This window comes from Scomber scombrus, chromosome 9 (genome assembly GCF_963691925.1).
Source record: "Scomber scombrus chromosome 9, fScoSco1.1, whole genome shotgun sequence".
Classification (NCBI taxonomy): domain Eukaryota; kingdom Metazoa; phylum Chordata; class Actinopteri; order Scombriformes; family Scombridae; genus Scomber; species Scomber scombrus.
In genome coordinates this window covers 6,648,107-6,667,930 of record NC_084978.1, presented here as the reverse complement: position 1 = coordinate 6,667,930, position 19,824 = coordinate 6,648,107, and the positions used below count along the sequence as shown (strand labels likewise).

The window sequence follows — 19,824 nt, the reverse complement described above, 5'->3', positions numbered from 1 at the left end:
ATACCACAACTTTTTTTTTCAATCGTAATCACTTGTTAGTTCAAAAGGAAAGGCCGCAAAAGGGGTCAGGATGAAGGGATATACTTCCTACTATTTATATTATAATTATTATTATTTCACTTTTGCTTTTGAACTTTTTACATGATTAATAATTTGTTGTCAGTTTCATGTGGAGTAAATTAAGTTGCGAAACGTCTGGATGTAATTTTTAGCGATGGCTCTCCTGAAAGCATCATCATTTCCCAGGAATACACTTGAAATTCCTACAGCACGTTGAGGGAAAACATTCTCCATTTGATGCTTTCATAAGAAATTAGTTATTAGCATCATTACCAAAACTCCACTGTTCAGATCTGATGGTTTTCTCATAACCTCTGAAATCATTGTGGCTCCAGCAATAAAACTAGTTTTATCATCTGGCTATTAGTTTTAATTTTTATACATCATATGAATTATTTCAGAGCGGAGAGGAGCAACTTCAATTGAAGTCTTCACTGAAAAATAGAAGGCAATTATAGTGATTTAACTGCTAGCCACAAACATCCAAACATGCTCTCAGTTAGTTTAATAGCTTATATTTCACCTATGTGGCCGCATTAATTATTCCATGAAGTCTGTCACAATTGGGCCAGATCGGAGTGTGTTTGCCAATAATTCTTAGTGTTTGTTTTATCCCGCTATGGTGAGAGGTGGTTTCTGCATTAGGACAATTCATTATTCACACTATAGCTTCAATCACATAAAAGTATATTACATCTGCTTTCAAAATGATTCAAGTCTCTGGCAGTTGTATTGTCTTATGTGACTATCTCGATGCATCACGTTGTCCAAGTAGGCAATAGAAACACCAGGAATTACAGCAAATCATTTTTACACCTGCTGCTCTCTGCTGGAAGTCCAATGTGAGGAGAACAAATCTTCAGTCTGGAATAAACACTAAAGTTCACTGAATGCTCTTACTTTACAACTCAGTGTCTAATATTATCACCATACTGTACATATGTACCATAAATACATTGAACATACCCATGCTGTGTTGAAAGATACCAGAAAAGTGTTGTTTGCAGCAGGATTTAAAGGCGCACAACACACATGTGATCATTTGTCATCAATGGCAGACGGTCGTTTGAAGTTTTTAAGAGAAAAAAATGCGAAAACTTTTAATGCACAATGAAGATAACGTGAAAAATATATAAATGGACACTATAAGCAGGCAGATCATCAGAGAGAAAGAGAGAGGAGAATTATTGCAGCTTAATATACAGTGAGGTATTTGCAATAGAAACACATTCATAAATATGTGAGGTGTGATAGTGGAATTTATTGATAAAAAGCTCATTTAAATGTGTCAAAAGGAGCTTAAAAACAACAGTTACTGCATAACAATCAAAACTAATCACAAACTGTTAAAAACACAGTGAGCACAACCGGAATACATGCATTCATCTTCTGATACTGAGCTAGACTCACTCCACACTTTATATGTTCTGTTAAAAATGCAGAAAAAAGGGTCTACTTACCAAAAAACACCACAGGCAAACTCAAGTCCAACATGAACACTCATCATTTGATGTTTAAATCCTGGAAGTTTCCCCCCCGAGCAAGCCTAACCTCTGAATATTGATAGAGCACAGGTAAATTATACACAGCGCTTTCACCTTTAACCTCAAACTTTAAATAAAAGATAACACAACCTCAGTCACCACATCCCCTCCTCCCCATGGGAATCATTCGGTAATCATCAAGGACAAAATGATGAGGCGATGACCACATCCAAGAGTCTACAAAAATGCTTTGGAGGAGAGCTCATATCCTGATTAAAGGTCATATCACATGATGCATCTTTGTCTTTTTCACAATTTCTCTGTGCCTAAAATCTGCTAACAGATGCACCCCAGACCCCTGAGTTTTTATTCTTCCCAAAGAAATTCTGAAGACTTAAGTGACTTTAAAAAGTAAATGTAAAAATGAAATGTGGAAAGGTTTTAAGGCTGTTTTTCTGCAGCGATGGTCAGGAAGACCTCTCTCACCTTAGACATTAATAAAATAAATGGTGTAATATCTAATGCCAGCAGCAAATAAACACAAACAGCTATTACTGATTGATACTCACTGCATTATTGCTACAAGCATATTTTCTCCCAACACTTTGTTGTGGTTTGAATTCTTGAAAAACAGGACCTCTGGTCAGAATGACATCACATAATTAATGTGATTTTAAGTGAAAGCACTCCTTGTGTTCTTCATGTGACCCAATTAAGCATCGTAAGTCTTACTGAGCCTGTGCTTTGTGCATTGTGAGCGTTTATTACCTTTTGTGGAATTGCTTAACTTCTCAAAACATGACGCACGGGAACACAAGATATAACGTTTGTCTCTGCAAAGTTCTGCCTCTCAGTTTTGGATATGTACTTATCCTAAATATTGTTTGACCTTCCCAGTCCCTGGCTATTACTCCCCTGTGAGTCACCCTCCATCACCCCTCATCACCCCCCTCTCCCCCTCCCGCCCCCTTTTTTTTCCACAGATGGATTTTTTGTTGCATTAATCCCACAGATCAGGTGGGTTTTGTCAACGTGTTAAACTTTAATACTTTGGGTCATTTATCTTTACGGCCAAACCCGGGGTCTGTCAGCGACCAGACGAGCTATTTCCTCATTTGGTTTGGGAGCAAAGTGGTGCAGGAGAAGGCAAAAGGGGGGAGATGGGGGTGGTGGTGGTGATGGAGTGGAGTGGATTGGGGGGTGAGGAGGGGGTGGGGGGGGGGGGTTGCTGCTCACCACTTAATGAAATCCTGATGTGAGGAGGGAGAGGAAGACTTGGTGGAGGGGTAGTGGGGTGATCTGGAAGGTCGAGGCGCCACACCATCTCAAGAAAACAACGTCCCTCAAGAGAGGTGGCTTCACTTACTCATTTATTTTTTTCTTGTTTTAAGGAGCAACACAGGCTCGTAAAGAGCGTTCGGCGATGTGCCCCTCATTACCTCTCGGACGGTGCATCAGGGACCAGCCAGGCGCCCAAGTGGACAAGGATAGAATTGCACGTGATTAATTCATCGAAGGCTCCCCTGGAACGTGGTGTTCTCACAAAAGCATTTGTCTTCATTTGCCAAGATATGTACAGTGACATGAGAAGATAGGCCTTAAGAGTCCTGAATGGGCGCCATGTTTTTTTTCTCCCATTTTAGAAAACAACAGTTTGGGCTTTTGTAAAACATCCTTTAGCACTTTGTCTCACGACTGGCCGTGTTCATGTGCTACTGGATTTTACTTGAAAGCACAGTCTGTGATCTAAATGGCAATAAAAAGGCCTGTTTAGCATCAAAACCTTAAGTACTTTTTATATACTGATACTGTAAAATGTTTGGATAAATCAGTTCTATTTGTTCAAATATGAGTTTTAAAGTGTCTTGGAATTGAATTATGATCATTCGACCACAACTAAATGTTTATTTTCTATCTGAAACATAACCTCTTTAACCCCTTACATACTGTTCATATTCTGGATCATAATTAGTCTCTACACCAATTCACGTTCATAAATTCTCCATCAGTCATTAATAAATGTTTGAATAATCTTGTGGAAAAAAGACATTTACAATCACTATTTATGGACCATTTGTACATTTGCATATATAAAAATGTGTATTACCTGTACACAAATTTGAAAAAAAGATGCATTTTATTTCTATGTTTGTATACTGTGGGTCACTTTAGCAAAAGTGGCTGGCTGAAAGAAATGAAAGGGTGTTTTTACAGCTCTCAAATGTTAAAAAAAGGGTCATATTTGACCCTGAAGAGTATGTAAGTGTTAATAATGTTTGCATGTATATCAGATTATATGGTCAAATTATTTATTTTCAATCATAATATAGTATACTGTATATTTATACTTCTACTGTACTGCTAATAATAATACTAATGCTTCTACAAGTACTACAAATGACATAGTATTGTGTCATTGGTCATTTTGGTTGCTCCGCCTAGGCGAGTTGGCTTTGGGCCACAAACTACACACACCCACTCACCAAAAATATGAACCTAATATCTCGTATCAGATTCCTCGCTGTACCTCCAGCCGCTTGGCCTATACACAGTAATGAAGCTAATCAAGAGTCAAACAGGAGAATCATTCAGCCATAATGCTGTAATCCTGCTTAAAGCCCCCCTCATATCCTTCTTTATGATCTTAAACGGGCCCTGGTGAGCCATTACCGAGCAACGAGGACGACCACAGCCCGTCCCCGGAGAGAAAAGGGGGTGTGGATGAAATCACAGGCCATGAAACAAAATGAAGCCACAGAGGTCTACTATAGCTGAATTCTCTTGTTTATTGGGGTATCTCTGCCGCCCTACTGGGAATCTAAATGGTAAAGTATATACGAGAGGAGATCAGTGCAGTAGATCAATGAAATAGAATCACAGCAATGCAGAAACTCAGCTGATTCAGATTCATGCATGTAGGATGGAAAATAGTAAAGTTCATGATGTTGGCTCTGAGCTCTGACCTCATTATTATTATTATTATTACTGTTATTAACAGTGTAAATACAGTATGGACTAATGTTGGCAGTCAGGATACAATAAATGACTGCAGTATTTTAGTATGTTGTATTAATATGAAATGATACTGGGTGTGTGCTGATGGAGTTTAGTCACACTGTAAAACTTTACTGCTATTTTTTGCCAATTTAATTCTACTTAATTCTTACTTTATTTCTCGGTTGTCTGACCATAAAACTGAACTGTTGCACCATCTGAATCTGCATTATTATTTTGCATAAGCACGTATTAACTTCTTCACTTCTGTTGTGCATTGCATTATGGTAAATGTATTCATCATAACCTCTTTTTAAAAAACAAGTGGTTTTAGTGCAGTTTTTTTTAACCTGCTCTTATTTTCTTATAACTGAAGTGTACTACATATTTAAAAGGTAGTATGTTTTAAATGCTGTTCCACCTTAAATTAAAGTGTAGTGCACTGTTAATTCTGAGCGTAAATAAACTATACTCTGCATACAAGGAAACATGATATGTGTGGTTGTCAAGGGTGTCATTTAAAGGTGAAACGATTAGTCAATGAATTGAACTTTTTCAAAAAAATTGATTAATTGTTTCAGTCACATTTTGAGCAAAAATACCAAACATTGACTGGTTCCAGCATATCTTTCTTTTGTCATACATCACAGTAAATTGAGGATCTAGCGTTTTGGTTTTGTTTTCACTATTTTCTGGCATTGTATAAAGAAAATGATTAAACTGAATGATCAAGGAAATAACCAGGAGATTGATCAATAATGAAAATAATCTTTAGTCACGGCATATAGTGACGTTTGGATAGAGTTAGACTTCGGGGAATATTCAAATATCAAAGTGTGTGAGTCCAAGTTGTTGCTAAGATTTAACTGTTATAGCAAAAAGGAAATATAAATCTAAATGAGCATAAATTTAACTGAGATGTAGACAGCAATCATCAAAAAGAGCAACACTGGCTGTGCTATTAGTTTGACGGCCTGTCTGTCTGAGACTGATCAAACAATAAGATCATGTCAGTCATCATTAATCACTGCTCAACTCTCTCTCTCTCTTTTTCTCTCTCCCTCTCTCTTCAGAAATTTAATGAATATCAGGAAGTCTGTGCGTTTTTATTTTCTCCATGACGCTTTGACACGACGTCTTAAAAGGCCAAAATACAAAGATGAGAGGATGGAGAGCGAGTAAACGATGTAATGAAATCTCTTTAGATGGAGACTAATGGCCAATGAGAGCCGACGACGTCACTGCATCTCCTCCAAAACGGGGTGTGAAGCTGCTGTGTGGATGAAATGAACACCTGTGCGTCGTTTTACCGATGGAGAGACGTCAAGATGCGTTCGAGGACAGCTTGGAAAAAACACATCTCCACGTGTGACACCGACTCCCACACTGACGTAATTAGATATGAGCCTATTAATTGACGCGGTGATGATGCAGGCACGCACACAGGATTTAGCAGGTCCTGATGAGAGCGCTGTGAATGATGCCGTGCCATCACCATTACGCACAAGCCTTTAAAAAACAAAACAAATAGCAAATGTGTTTATGTCTTATGTTCCACTTTTATTAGCTTTAAATGCATTCTTTCTAAATATGTATACATATTTTTTAAATTCTTATATTGTTTTTTATTGTCTGTCACATGAAATTACATGATTTTGATGTTGTGTAAATGTGTAGGCTACTCGTAATCTCAAAAAGAAGCTACTGGTTTGGTTAAAAAAAAAAAATCTTACACACACACAAGATCCAGTAGGCTAATTGGTTAGAAAAGTAGTGCTGTGATATCTCATCAACACACACTTTCACTTCAATCATCCGCACAGTGCGTTTTACAGTGGAAACAGTCCGGTTAAGAATGGAAACAAACACACCCACGGCGCCCTGAGCAGCCTTCTCCTGTATCATGTTATACTGAGAGGCGTTTACAGCTGTTTTGTTTCATAATACAGGACTACACGCTGCGCAGTGAGAGCTGCCACATTACTACAGTAGTGCAGACAAAGCGCAGCCTGTAAGGCCAGATGAAACTAAATAATAATTAACCCCAAAATAAATTACTAGCTTTCTTTCTACGGATAAAATCTTTATAACATGTATATAAAAAATAATCCTAAAAATATCAAATGATGATTTTTATACTGTTCTTGTCCTACTTTTTGTTTTAATCTCCATATTTTTTAAGATAATATTTCCAGAGATTTATAGGCCTAGTATATCTGTAGTGCTCTAAATTGATCTTATTTCATTTTTTCCACTGTGCAATTTGCTGTAATATATTTCTTAATATTCCCACATGAATCCGATATGCATTACAAATATTATTGCCTTTTAAGAGAAATATTCATTGCCAAATATAAAAGTCTCATATCTTTTTTTAATAATGAAAATGTGTGAAAATAACTGCACCTTTAATAGCTATCTATATAATTTGATTATTTTATTGTGAGGTATTTTGTATGTTCCTCCATACTGAACGGTTATACATTTTTGAGCCGATCGAAATCGATTAAAACCAATCGAAAATGCATTAAACAAATGTCTCCTCTCTGCTCTAGTTTTCTTTTTTTTTTGTTCTTTCTTTTTTTTTTATTCTTGTGCAAACACACCTGATTCGCAGCTTTGGGAGCCTGCAGGGATGGTTGCATGCACAGCAGCAATAAACGGTAACGTGTTACAGCTCTGTAACAAATTACATTTTCAGGAATATTATTGCAGTTGTTGCATTTGTCATCACCTTCTTTGAGTCTCCGATTTGCGACTGAATTGGATACTTGAAGCCTTCGTGTCTATTCGCTCCGGACCGCTCTGAATTTAATTTGGTGATTAATGACAGACAGCCTGACCTTTACCGGGTGGGAGATTTCCCACTGCTTTGATTTTATCGAGCAAAAGGATGACACGAACATTGCACATTTAACCCTAATGATGATTATCAGGAGATTAATGTTTTTTTAAAACACAAGGCAAAAAAAATGTAAACGTTGTGCAGTTATTTAATGAATTGGGGAGGGGGGGAGAGAAACAAAAGTCTAATGATGTTCGATTTAAAGTGGCTCAATGTAACGCGTTATTTTTTAAGAGTAAGACACCCGATGCTGATAGGAGGTAAAAGCGAAGCGAATCATCCAATTAAATCACCTAAGAGCTGATGATTGATGATGTCAGCTGCTCTGCTTCTAATTAACGCTTAAATTAGGTCGATTAAAAAAAACTTCGGACCAGCACTGCTTCACTTCAGGCCTTAAAATCCATTGGAGCATTGTTATAGGAGGTCTAAAGATGTTCACGCTTAAACCAAATGTAGGGTTAATAATCGACAGCAGCGCGAGGCCTGGTGGTCTGCAGGGGCTGGTACACTTTGATCTTCTGGGGATTTAATCCACAAACGTATCAGTTTGAAAAAAAAAAAAAAGATAATAATTTAAGGAAAAAACAGTACAACATGTTTTTTTCTCTTTAATAATCAGACGTGACCCGGATAATAAAGGCCTGCCTGGAAGATGTTGGTAAATAGATGAAAAATAACAGCATAATTGAGATTTTTTTTCCTCTCTCATATATCACACGTCTGTGTAAACGAAAAGCAAAAAATATTATGCACCTAAAGCCACAATTAAGTAAATATTTTCATTTTTATTCAGCTAGTTTTTAGTCTTTTTTTCCTTTGTGTGCCAAATGTGAAAAAATAAAAACTATAGCAGCTTTAGTCTGAACTATAGCACCTACACATTTCTAATCTAATTTGGGATTCAAATGTAAAAAAGTGTCAAGTTAAATTACAGCCGTCGTGATATTAATATCTACTCAGACCAGACTGAATTTTCAGCTGCCTGTACTCTCCTCAAAATGAAGTTTCTGTCTAAATTCCCAAACTAAATTTGCCCCCCAAGACTCCTGCTTGTTATGGGGAAATATATATTCAAAGCAGTCACAAAGGGTGGACCTCCAAGGCAGCTAATAGAATTTCCTGCTGTTTTATAACTCTGTCCCTAAACCAATGTCACCATATGCTCCTGTTGGCACAAGGCTCTCCGCAGTGGCTTCCTGGGCGGCAGGCTTTATCCAAATGGGTCAGAATAAACTGTTTGTCTTGGAAAGATGCTAATAGTGCTCCAGGGTTTGTTTTATTCAGCCTCTGGCTCGTGTCAGCAGTTGACAGACGATGGATCATCTGCAAAAATATGAGCTAAATATTTTTCTTTCTGTATTGTAAAATCATCACAAGAACCATTATTCATCCCGAGAAAAAGAAAAATCTGTGTTGCCTCTTTTTTATTATTATTAAATGTCCTATTTTCATCTCAGGTGTTTTGAACAATGCTGAAATCCTTCAAATGCTTCACACATCTCTTTAATTTTTACGTATAACAACTCAATTACTATTTCGTTCAGTATACAGCTCATTTATAATCCCTAAAACGCATTTAAACGAACATAAGACCCACGTGGCGACAACAGCCAAAGGTGTGAACTCTGACAAGCCTTAAATAAAATAAGGTGTTTTCCTCTGGACACACGTACCTGCTGCTCTCCTCGGCGTCCAACTCGCTCCCCTTTTTCTCTGTCTAATCCGTTTCTCTTTTTACATCCTAAACCTCCTTCAGCAATATTCACATTCTCCGTCCTCAGACTCTGAGCCACAGCACGGCGTCACCTTTATTAGCCGCTTGTTTCACGCTACTGCATTAAATTACACTGTAACTCGGATTTTACCTGCAGGGTCACACTGACGCACGGTCGATTTACCAAAGAAGAGTAGCCGGATTTGTATTAAAGAAAAAACGGCAAAATAAATAAACACCATAAACAAATACAACTCTTTCTTTCTCTTTATCTTAAGATTTTGTAGTTTCAGTCATATGGTATATTTTAAAATAAACTCACTATGTCTACTATAGCTTGCTGCTGTTATTATTAGAAGCAGGTAACAACAAAAAATAAATAAAAATGTCCATCACCTGTTATGTTGAGCAACAACGTGAAGAGCTTCTGTTTACTTGCATGCAAAAAATGTTTAATAGTCTTTAAAACTGGGTCAGTAAACGTGCTCATTGTGGCTATTTTATGCCAAATTCCCGTGCAACACAGTGCCTAATGCGCACATTACGCATAACGTTCAATGCGTAATTACGCACGACAATAACAAAACGGCTGGAGACCATTGTTGGCTCGGTGCAAACTTTTTCCATAATGCAAAGATGTTGGTGGCAGTATTTTAATGGCCATCAACTCTCCCTTTCTTGAAGAATACACCAGCAGAGGGAAACAGATGCATAAACATTCAGGGCATCTTTCTCCTCGGCAGCAACAGACTCCTCCTATTCCCCACGTCCAATTAGTTATTATGGTCCGGCCCTTTAAGACGCAGCAGCGGGTCAGCAAGTAGTGTAGTGTTTCTCTAATTGAACTTCGCCCAATCAACAATAACTCGTTAGTAGTCGCTTTCTTTTCTTGCTGCTCGAGACAGCTTTTTTCCCCTTGCAGGGATTCACCCCCTCCAGTCTGTTACTTCCTAAAGATCTACATGGAGCTTGGCAGAGGAACTGCGACTCTCTGAGGGGAATACAGTGCGGCTGCCTTCACAACTACGCCCGAAGCATGGTTATTTTGGAGGAAAGCTCTCAGGCGAGCTAAGTTGCGGCTTTCGGCTTTAAGTGTCAAAACATAGAGGGGATCTACGAGAACCGGCGAGCACCAGAGGAAACACTTGTGGACGCTTAAAACTGCCATTTGAATGAAATAATCAACTTTTTTTGCAAGCAGCGATTCTTCGGGACTGCGATGACCTCCAGTAAAGACATGAAGGCAGGTTCCGTGTTGCAGTCCAGCGGCGAGGAGAGGAGACGGGCTCCCTTGGATCAGCTACCACCGCCAGCCAACTCCAACAAGCCTTTAACGCCGTTCAGCATTGAGGATATCCTTAACAAACCCTCGGTAAAGAAGTCGGTCGCCAGTATCTGTCCGCCGAGAGTGCTAGAGAAAGTGACGGGCTCCAACTCGGCAAGGAACGGGATCACCACTCCCTCCTCGCCGCTGTGCGCGCTGGAGGAGCTGGCCAGTAAAACGTTTAAGGGTCTGGAAGTCAGCGTTATCCAGGCAGCAGAAGGTAAATACTAACAGTATGTCGTTTTTTAAACTTAAATATACACTTTTAAGAAGGCAGAGTAACATGTGTTCTGAAGGGTAGCATGAGCAAAACTCAAAGCAAAACTCACAGCTGAGATCTTTGCTAGCTGGGTTTGTTTTGACCTGTAAGTGTGGACATGCTAAGATACAGTATTGTTTATAAAATACAGGATAAAGAAGAGGAAAATGCAGCATTTACGCACTGAAATCTGCATGCATATCATCTATAAACTACCAAAACTTGCTTACATTTCTTGGTTTACATACTGTCAAAAAGTCAAACAGCCATTATGGCCTAGTGCTTGTATTGCTATGATGCATAAAAATGAACATACCAACAGATAAAGTTAATGACATATTAAAATTATGTATTTCGTATGCGCTGCAGAAATAAATATCTTAAAAATCCTGACATTTTGTGAAAATGTTGTTAGACTCAAAATAGGGGAAATCTGCCACTAGATTAATATTTTTACTTTTTTTTAATTTTTTTTTTTATGCATTCATTTTTGTAACAGCGCTTAAAATATTTACATGGATGTAGAAAGGAGTCTTGATTAAGCCATGCTCGTCAAATTAGTGTCGTTGCAAAGTGAAATCAGGTGAAAGAAATGTAACGTTTAGCTTTAAGGTGAAAGACAAAGCCAAGCTTGTAAGCCGATGACAGGCCTGTTGTGCAGTGCCCTCTGTTGCCGCTGTTTGTTTGGAAGGAAAGTGACCCTTGCGGTTGTTTGATTCCTCATGTATATTTTTCTTCTCGCACCCCTTCCAAGGTCGTGAGCACGTAAACGCTTTCGGACAGAGGCAGACGTCGAAAAAGAGGAGAAAGTCGCGGACGGCCTTCACGAATCACCAGATTTACGAACTGGAGAAGAGGTTTTTGTACCAGAAATATCTGTCTCCTGCCGACCGAGACCAGATCGCGCAGCAGCTGGGGCTCTCCAACGCGCAGGTCATCACTTGGTTTCAGAACCGCAGGGCCAAACTCAAGCGGGACCTGGAGGAGATGAAAGCGGACGTGGAGTCACTAAAGAAAATCACCCCACAGACCCTGCAGAAGCTCGTCACCATGGAAAACATTGATGAGAGCCAGGGCGAGGGGACCGAGGCCAGATCACCTAGTATCTCCCCGACCTCCCAAGGACACCGGGCCTTCCCTCAGTCCCCCTCCTCATCCAGAGACCAAACCACGGATGAATTCTCGGAGGACGACGAGGAAATCGAGGTGGACGATTGACAGTCAGGGTGCTTGTGATTTTCATAAACAACAACAACAAAAAGAAAATTTAAAAAAAGGGGGCATTTTTTACCCCCAAACTTTTGCACGGATATTGACAAAAAAGGAGAATACGAACATAAACATTTCAGGAAATGTTATTTTTTTCTTTTCCTCCTCTTGTTTTTTTTCTCTGCTTCTCCATTTTTATTTATTAATCGGACTAAAGCCTTCCAAGTCTGTCAATTAAGTTTCACCGAAATATTTGAGGAATATGAGGTTTCCTTTTCAGGCAGACCAAACTGTTATGGTACAGGAAGACTGAAAAATTGTGTAAACATTTTAATATTTCACATTCATTTTTGAAAGAGGGGTGAAAAGTTGTGCAATTATTTTATTTGTTTGTTTGTTTATTCGCATTCTTCTGTTGTAGGAATCGGATCTGCCAAATATTTACACCTCCCTCCCTCCCTCTCCTCCCCTCCACCCTTTATTTTCTTTACCTGCACAGCCCGTGTAAAGTCAACGGGACAAGCCCAAAACCCCCCCGATGTGTGGATGTGTCAGTCCATCCCACATTAAGTGTAAAATGTTTTGTTTTTTTGTCTCCCTTTTTTTTCTGAGCGAAAAGTGTTTCTGCAAGCTTTGCAGGCCTGTTCGCCACGCAAAGGAGGCGTCTCTATTAGTATCAACTGCAAACTTTTCCACGCTCTGAGTTCTGTATATAGGTCAAACATCCTATGCGATAATTTTATTGTAACATTCTATTTAATCAGCATCTATGTAAATAAAGGTTATATGATATTTCAAGAAGCCCTGGGTGCGATTTGGATGTGTGATTTTGCAGCAGATCATGAAAAATAATTTAAAAATCTGAGGGATGGCACTGAAATGTGTCATTATAGGAACATTCAGATTAGACTACAAGTAATGGGATTTTTTAAAAAGGGAAGCTTGTGCATTTTAAAGTCACCACATGTATTATGGAGAATTAAACGTGCTGTTAAGCTCCTAAAGGAATATAATATAGGTGTATGGTGACCTGTAAGCAGGCAGTCAATAAACCCCTGTAGGAATGCTACATGAGATAAAGTCATTATAAATTCACATTCATTTCCTATAAGAATACTATAACCAAGGGATTCGTGGTTGGAGATTAACAACTCACGTTAAATATTCACCCTAAAAAAACTGCCCTGCTTGGTAAAAATGGGCCCTTTTGAATAATTGACCCCTGCTTTCAGCCTTGAAGTGCCGTGACTTCAATTAGCAGCCGTCCGCTGCCATTATTCCCATTCTTTCGCTTGGCTTTGAATACATCTTGACACAAGAAGGTCCCGGTCTGGCTGCAGTGTTAAGAAAAGCTTGCTCCCACCCATGTGCCATATGTTTTCTTCCTCCTTCTATGAATCGTCTTTAACACAGCTAGTCGACATGATTGATTAGGTTAACCCGCCTTTTCCTTACATAAAACAGCTTCCACCGAGCCGTGGGCAATAATGGCACGCATCTGCCACTCTCTTGACTCGGGGTTTGTTTGGAAAGAGAGAGAGGAGAGAAGAGAAAAAAAAAAACCTCTTCCATGAATAGCAAATGGGTTAGTGTGAGAGTCCTAATGAATAAACCTCAATGGGAGGCAGTGGAAATGCGACGTGCTGCTGCTGCTGCTGACCATTTGCAACAGTTTTGTGAGGGATCAAGAGTTTGGTGTGTGTGTGTGTGTGTGTGTTTGTGTTTGTGTGTACAGGTGTGTGTGCGTGTGTGCGTGTGTGTGTGTGTGTGTGTGTGTCGAGCTGAGTGGAGGTGTTATTCAATTTAAAATAAATAAAATATTTACTGTAAAACAAGTTAAATTATTTCCGTCGTTTCCAGTAGTCTATAAATAGTAATATTTTATTACCATCTTTATGCGTATAAACGCGCAGGAAATCTGTCTCGGGGTCATGCTGTTCACTGATCCTCTTTAATTCTTTACTCATAAATATGGACACAAATTATTTATTGTTAGGGGATTTTTAAACCTGGGCGGATAGAAGATGTCATCATTAGAGAGAGAAAAAAAGGGAATTCACGTTGTTTTTTAGTTTTAAGACATATAAACTCATTTTTAAATACCTTAAACTGTCTTCTTAAACTCAACCACCTCTCTCTCTCTCTTCGTTCTCAAAATTAAATATCACATATCATCACTTTGTTTGGAAGGCAAATCAACGCGATATTAACACAAGCTGATGTTCACTGTAGTTTGTTCATGATTCATAAAGCGTAATGGAAACAGCTGGAGTCGTGCCGGTTGCCTCCTCTCTCTGCCACTTTGCTTATAGAAAATACCGATTTCTAAGGCTGGGTGTGAGACTAAAAGGAAACTAAAGAGCTTGTTAGGAAGGATTTTTTTTGTTTGGTGGTGGTAGAAACTGAGCAGGCTGGCGCAAACAATAGAAGTAATCGGCTGGAATCGTGGAGGTTGAAAAGTCAAGTAGGCCCTTTATTATGGAGCAACTCTGGACTGGCGGCAGGAACAACACAGTGGATGGAGCTTTAAATAAAAGGCAGTGAACACATGTGTGAAGTCCTAAACTCAACCCTCTAATCCAACCATAACGTCTTAGATGAATATAATACTTTAAGAAACAAAATAACACTATGAGTGACTTGTAGCAAATTAAATGTGCTTAGTAGAGTCCCTATGTGGTGTCATTATATTAAATATATATTTAAAAATCTCAATTACATCCCTATAAATGTCCCTGAATGTTCATTTTAATGCTTCTAATTAGATTGTTTTAAATGTAACCTCATATGGTGGAAATATACTAGCTTTATTTTTAAATTGTGATACATTATTATAACAGATGTATGAATTTCCACATTAAATTACTACATAAATAACTGATTAATTTTCACAGCCAGATTATTGTCTTGGATTGTCTCTCAAAATGGCATAAAAGCTAAAATCTCAGAAACTGAAAGAGGTGAATTATACACACATTAGCAGTCAGTGCATTTCCAAAACTGAACAGGTTTGGGGGCCAATACATACTAATGCTAATTTCCCCCCCAATGTATTATAATCAGAAAAGTTAAACCCCAGAGGTGCCACGAGTCAAGTGCCATGCTGCAATCTAACTGAGCCCTGCAACAGGAAGCTGAAAATCTTTATTTTGGACCCAAAGGTCACAGCTTTAGGGGATTATTGTTTTTTTCCAACATTGGGGAGCCCTGAAGGGACATGTGCAGGCTATATAAGAGTGACAGGGGGGAAACCCATAATATGCATGTATGTGTGTGTCAGTGTGTGTGTGTGTGTGTGTGTGTGTTGCTGCTGACTGGTGTGCAGCTTTTTCAATGAGACTATTTTATTTTTCATTTAGAAACACTGCCACAGGGGGCTGATTTGAAATACCCACCGGTTTATATTAGTGTGTGTGTGTAATTCACTTCTGTCAATGTGTGAGATTTGAGCTTTTATGCCATTTTGAAAGACTATCCAAGATGTTATACAAAAAATACAAAAAAAGAAAAAAATCTCATCAGAAAAAGCCAAATTTGTATTTTTGAAATCTTAAAAACACCACACTGTCATTTAAACCTTTGTTTACAGCTGCCTTATTCCATGTTACTGACCTCTGTACTGAAATGCAAACCTCTTCTGCCCTTGATGAAGACGTAGTCACTGTCACTATGAAATCTAAACTCTTATTTCTCACTTTTGACCTTTAAAAGACACATAAACACCAAGTAGTAACATTTATCTTTATATGCCAGTCAAATAACTACACAGACCAGCTTTACCCGCACAATGCTGTCTCAATTACACACATTCATTCAGCACATTTACTGCATTACACCGAAGTATTTTGTCCATACGATATTCAAGAAGCTGCTAGTGCAACTCTGTAAAGTGCTGCTGAAATGTTCTGGCTGCTGCTGCTGTGGTGCGGTCCACTTAGAAAAAGTAGAGACAGAATAAGATACAAGGCTTGTTTATATTATCAGCCAGTGTCAGGTTATCAGAGTCTTTCCTTTCACTCTGGACAAGATCACACACATTAAAGCTCACCTCCTGCCCCTGATGCCTGTAAAAGCTCCAAGTGTGCCACCTAGTGACAGAGCAGAGGGCTTCATTTCTAATCCCTGAAACAACAAAAAGAACACACACACACACACACACACACACAGAGCCGGTTACAGACAGAGACAGTGGTCAGTGAAATCCTGCAAAGATTAAGAGCTTGCGGGTCTGAACGGCACATTTTTGATTTCAGAAAGCTTGAACACAGTCAAAAGTATCAATTCTTGTCAAGACTTTATAGCGCAGACTGAACATAAATTCTTCACGCACAGCTTTTTCTCGCAAGCTTCTAAAAAGTGCTATAAAATATCACCACAGTTAGTATGTCACATAAACATTTAAAAGACTCGGTGGAATGCCAGTTGGCTTAGTTGGGTTTGGATGTTGGGATGGCAACTATGCTGCTTAAATCAAAAAGAAGAAGAAAAATCATCCAGATAGTTTTTAAGTAAAAAAAGGGACACAAAATAAACCCCCAAATGCTAAGATGAATCTAACAAAACACACAAAAACTATAAGAAGAATACTTGATTTACAAATCCTGGAGCAAACCTACAACTGACTGCATAAGTACTGCATCTTGGGACAAGATTCATTTATCAACAAGACAACAACCTCTCACAAAGCTTAAGGTGGATTTAAAATGGCTTCAAAATAACAATAACTGGCCACATCAGAGTTCATATTTTGTGTTAAGGTTTTAAAATTATGGTTCAGTCACAAGCTCTGTGCAACCTGACAGAGTGGGAACAGTTTTGTTTATTAGGAAGGGGAAACAATGCTGTATCCACATGTCAAAAGCTGATACAGACCTATTCTCCAAAGGTCAGGACTATAACTGTAGCCAAAAGTTAAAAAAAGTTGGTGATTTATAGTTTTACTTAATTCACATCAATTTGAAGAGTTTTCACCTACAGTTTTGATTGGTGACACTAAAAGGAAACAATAAAACATGAACAACTCCAAGACATTGATGACAAAAACGTGATGGAGAAGCAAAAACTCAACATATTTTGTTCCGAGTGAGTAGTTTTAGTAGATTTAGCACCCTGGAAGCGAATTAAGACCATGACATCATGTTGGAGGGTTGCTTGTATGCTTCAGATCATTTTTTTCCCCAAACTGTACGGGGTAAAACTGACATCATTTTCCTTACCATGTGTTAAATAGTCTGGCACCTATGTTTCCAATCAAGATGCCTAAAGTGTAATCTTTACTTTAGTTCATACATTTTTCCTCAACATGAATTTAAAAATACTCCACATGAAAATAAATGGCACTTTCTGTTGCTAAGTCACTGCGTTATTAAAAGGCATCATTAATCACACTACATAATGTTACAAAAATAGCTTGTCATGAAAAGCAATCATTTCATTGTTCTCTGTAAAGCTTGTGTTATGCAAGATATCCAAAGTATAAGAAAACTAATGAGGTATTAAAATTGAGTTCACTTGATTAAAACTGCTTAAGTGAAAACTAGGAAATAAAGATAAGGATGTGTTAATATTACAAACCTGTCCAGAAGGGAGGATCACTCCATCCAGCATCTATATAAACTTTCATAACGTGGTGTTTAAATATTTCTGCATATCTGTACATACATTAAAAGCATGCCGGACCTTTAGTAAACAATACAAACTATTATTTTTCCAATTTCAAATTTATTTTCAAAAATACAAAACACGGAAAATAAGTATATGTACACAAACACTATTAAAATAGAATATGTATTGTACAAAATATGTACAGCTGTCCTCAGACTGAAAACAAATCCTATCTGGTCCTTTTGTCCTTGATGGTGTAGTGAAGGACTAACGGTTGGGCCTGGAGGGGAAACAGAACAAAAATAATATATGGGATGAAAACATTTAAAGTTAAGTATGTTTGCCTTTTAACATCTTACATAATAATTAGTTACAAGTTAATTCTCTCACTTTAATATGTCAAATCCAACATTGTGCTATAAATGTTTAAACCATCATTGGCTTTAAAGCTTATTTGAAATGGTGTAGAAATTAATACAAATACCATCTAGTGATACATCATCAATTCACTTTTTCCTCATTTTCTGAATATAAAAACAGCAAGGGGGATGCATGACATTGGCTGTACCGTACCTTTCCAAACCAGTGTAATAGCCATAACCGTTTCATGGTCATGTGATCGGGAAGAGACTCATTATTAAATAACATCTGGACCTACGGAGAGACCAAAGAAACAAATGTGAAGGGAAATCTAAAAGGAACATCCGTGAAACCTGCTTGCTGTTAGTAAAATACGGGATGAGGGATCACAAATACTGAAATTTGTCTCGATTACATTTTCATTTAATTCCCTGCCGAGCCGATGGCCAGAGTAATGTGGCTGATAGACAAGTCTGTTAACTGTGGATTACATTCTCATAGTCATTAGGCGTCAGCCAATCAGATAAGAGAAAATGGATGTTAATACGAGCTGTAAATGGACGATGACCGCACTGGAATCGGAATGCGACGGGATCAGCCAGACTACATTAGGAGTGATCAGGTTCGAGTATTAGCGGTGGTTTAAATGTTCCATTGCAAAAAAGTAATGACGTCCATCCGCAGCATTGAGAAGGAAGGTCGCTTCCTGACCTGGGATGCACCGTGTTTGTTGACGAGTCCGCCAGCCCCACCTAGCTAATTTGTATATAAAGATCTGATTACAGTGCAGGCACAATTGCGATAATGAGATTTTAATACCAGGTGAATGCTAACACAAAGACCCATAGACCGGACGTCATTACCCAGATTATGTATCCAGATACAGATCACATCACGATACCAGGTGTAAATGAGGCCTCTGATTCTGCCCAATGAATGTTTTTAGGGTGGCAGGAATTTAAATCTCTAAAACATTGTTTAGAAAATGGTTAAATTCCATCTTTTAGATTTTTGATTGAGTAATTTCAGCCAACACTATGCCAGCAACAACACAGCATTTCCGTTTAATTGTATAGTCTGGTGTCCCGCCATAGTCTAATTTGTGCCACTTTTTGTAGTTTAGTTATTTGAAGAAACACAATGCAAACTTGAAACAATGTAGAAAAAGATATTTACTAAAAAATGTCAAAATCGAAGAGTATTGAATAAGTTCCTAACTAATGAACTAGTTAAACTTGGATAATCACTTCTGTTGTCTTTGTTTCAGAGCAGCAATGTGAACATTAGTCTTTTTTGATGGTTTGTTTGAAACATTTACGAACTAGTACATTTTCTCTCCCATGCTTTGTGGGTGTGACCTTATTGCTGTCATCACCATTCATACCTATACAACCAGTAGTTAAATTACTAATTATAATGCACAACAATGTTGATATAACCTCTTCATTTTGCCCTTCGAGTGCACCAGAATTATGCATTTGACTTAAAAATTTACAAAATGTACAAAAAAGCCAGACCTCCCCTAGAGGATCAGACTGAGGTCCAACCACCAAAGTCTCTTAAAATTCGGAGGGAAACTCTGCGACACAAAACAATAATACTTGGGAGCGTATGAAGCACGACTTTAAAGTATAACCACTAATCAAGAAAAGAAAGTTAGAGTGTCTTCAAACCATCATCCAGTTTTTTCCAATTTCATTTACAGTGAGCTGGTTAGATTCATTTCACCAGTCAGCTGATTATCTAGCATAAAGCATCCATGTTGCTATGGTTACCTGCAGGTCACCTAGGTTAATATGTTGGCAATTACATGAAAATTGTACTTTAAGAGTTGACAAAAACATGGTGTCCCAACACCTGATATAAGAGGGTAATCTGCTGATTTTCCATAGCTGTTGTATCTTTGAACACTGAGCACACTGAGTGGGAAGTGTTGACAGATAATATCTTTCTACCATACATCATATT

At 38.2% G+C, this 19,824-nt stretch overlaps 2 protein-coding genes across 4 annotated transcripts in view; one reads left to right on the top strand and one right to left on the bottom strand.

Annotated features, from left to right (window-relative positions):
• The window catches only part of pcgf1 (polycomb group ring finger 1), a 165,203-nt gene that overhangs the window by 136,399 nt on the left and 8,980 nt on the right, over positions 1 to 19,824 (bottom strand). Inside the window, exons 8-9 of one of the 2 annotated variants that reach the window (XM_062425532.1) lie at positions 18,070 to 18,150; positions 17,642 to 17,776 (exon numbers count right to left, since the gene is read on the bottom strand). The exons of the other annotated variant lie outside the window; for it this stretch is intronic. Of the exons in view, the coding sequence (XP_062281516.1) occupies positions 17,726 to 17,776; positions 18,070 to 18,150 (132 nt within the window). The 3' untranslated portion in view covers positions 17,642 to 17,725. Of the gene's footprint in view, positions 1 to 17,641; positions 17,777 to 18,069; positions 18,151 to 19,824 lie in introns of those variants that run through there. 2 annotated transcript variants of the gene reach the window in all.
• On the top strand, positions 10,320 to 11,901 carry lbx2 (ladybird homeobox 2). Of its 2 annotated transcripts, none has more exons than XM_062426008.1 (2): positions 10,320 to 10,644; positions 11,438 to 11,901. In XM_062426008.1, exons 1-2 carry the CDS (start codon positions 10,320 to 10,322, stop codon positions 11,899 to 11,901), a joined length of 789 nt encoding a protein of 262 aa, XP_062281992.1. The 2 variants fall into 2 exon arrangements, 1 of the variants encoding a protein (XP_062281992.1); XR_009925496.1 differs by having other exon boundaries at positions 10,583 to 10,657; positions 11,438 to 11,462.

What these genes read in the sequence shown, in the direction of transcription:
- lbx2 (XM_062426008.1), top strand. Translation starts at nt 10,320, where the DNA reads ATGACCTCCAGTAAAGACATGAAGGCAGGTTCCGTGTTGCAGTCCAGC. An exon ending in CGTTATCCAGGCAGCAGAAG is followed by an intron (nt 10,645 to 11,437) that starts GTAAATACTAAC and finishes ACCCCTTCCAAG; the next exon opens with GTCGTGAGCACGTAAACGCT.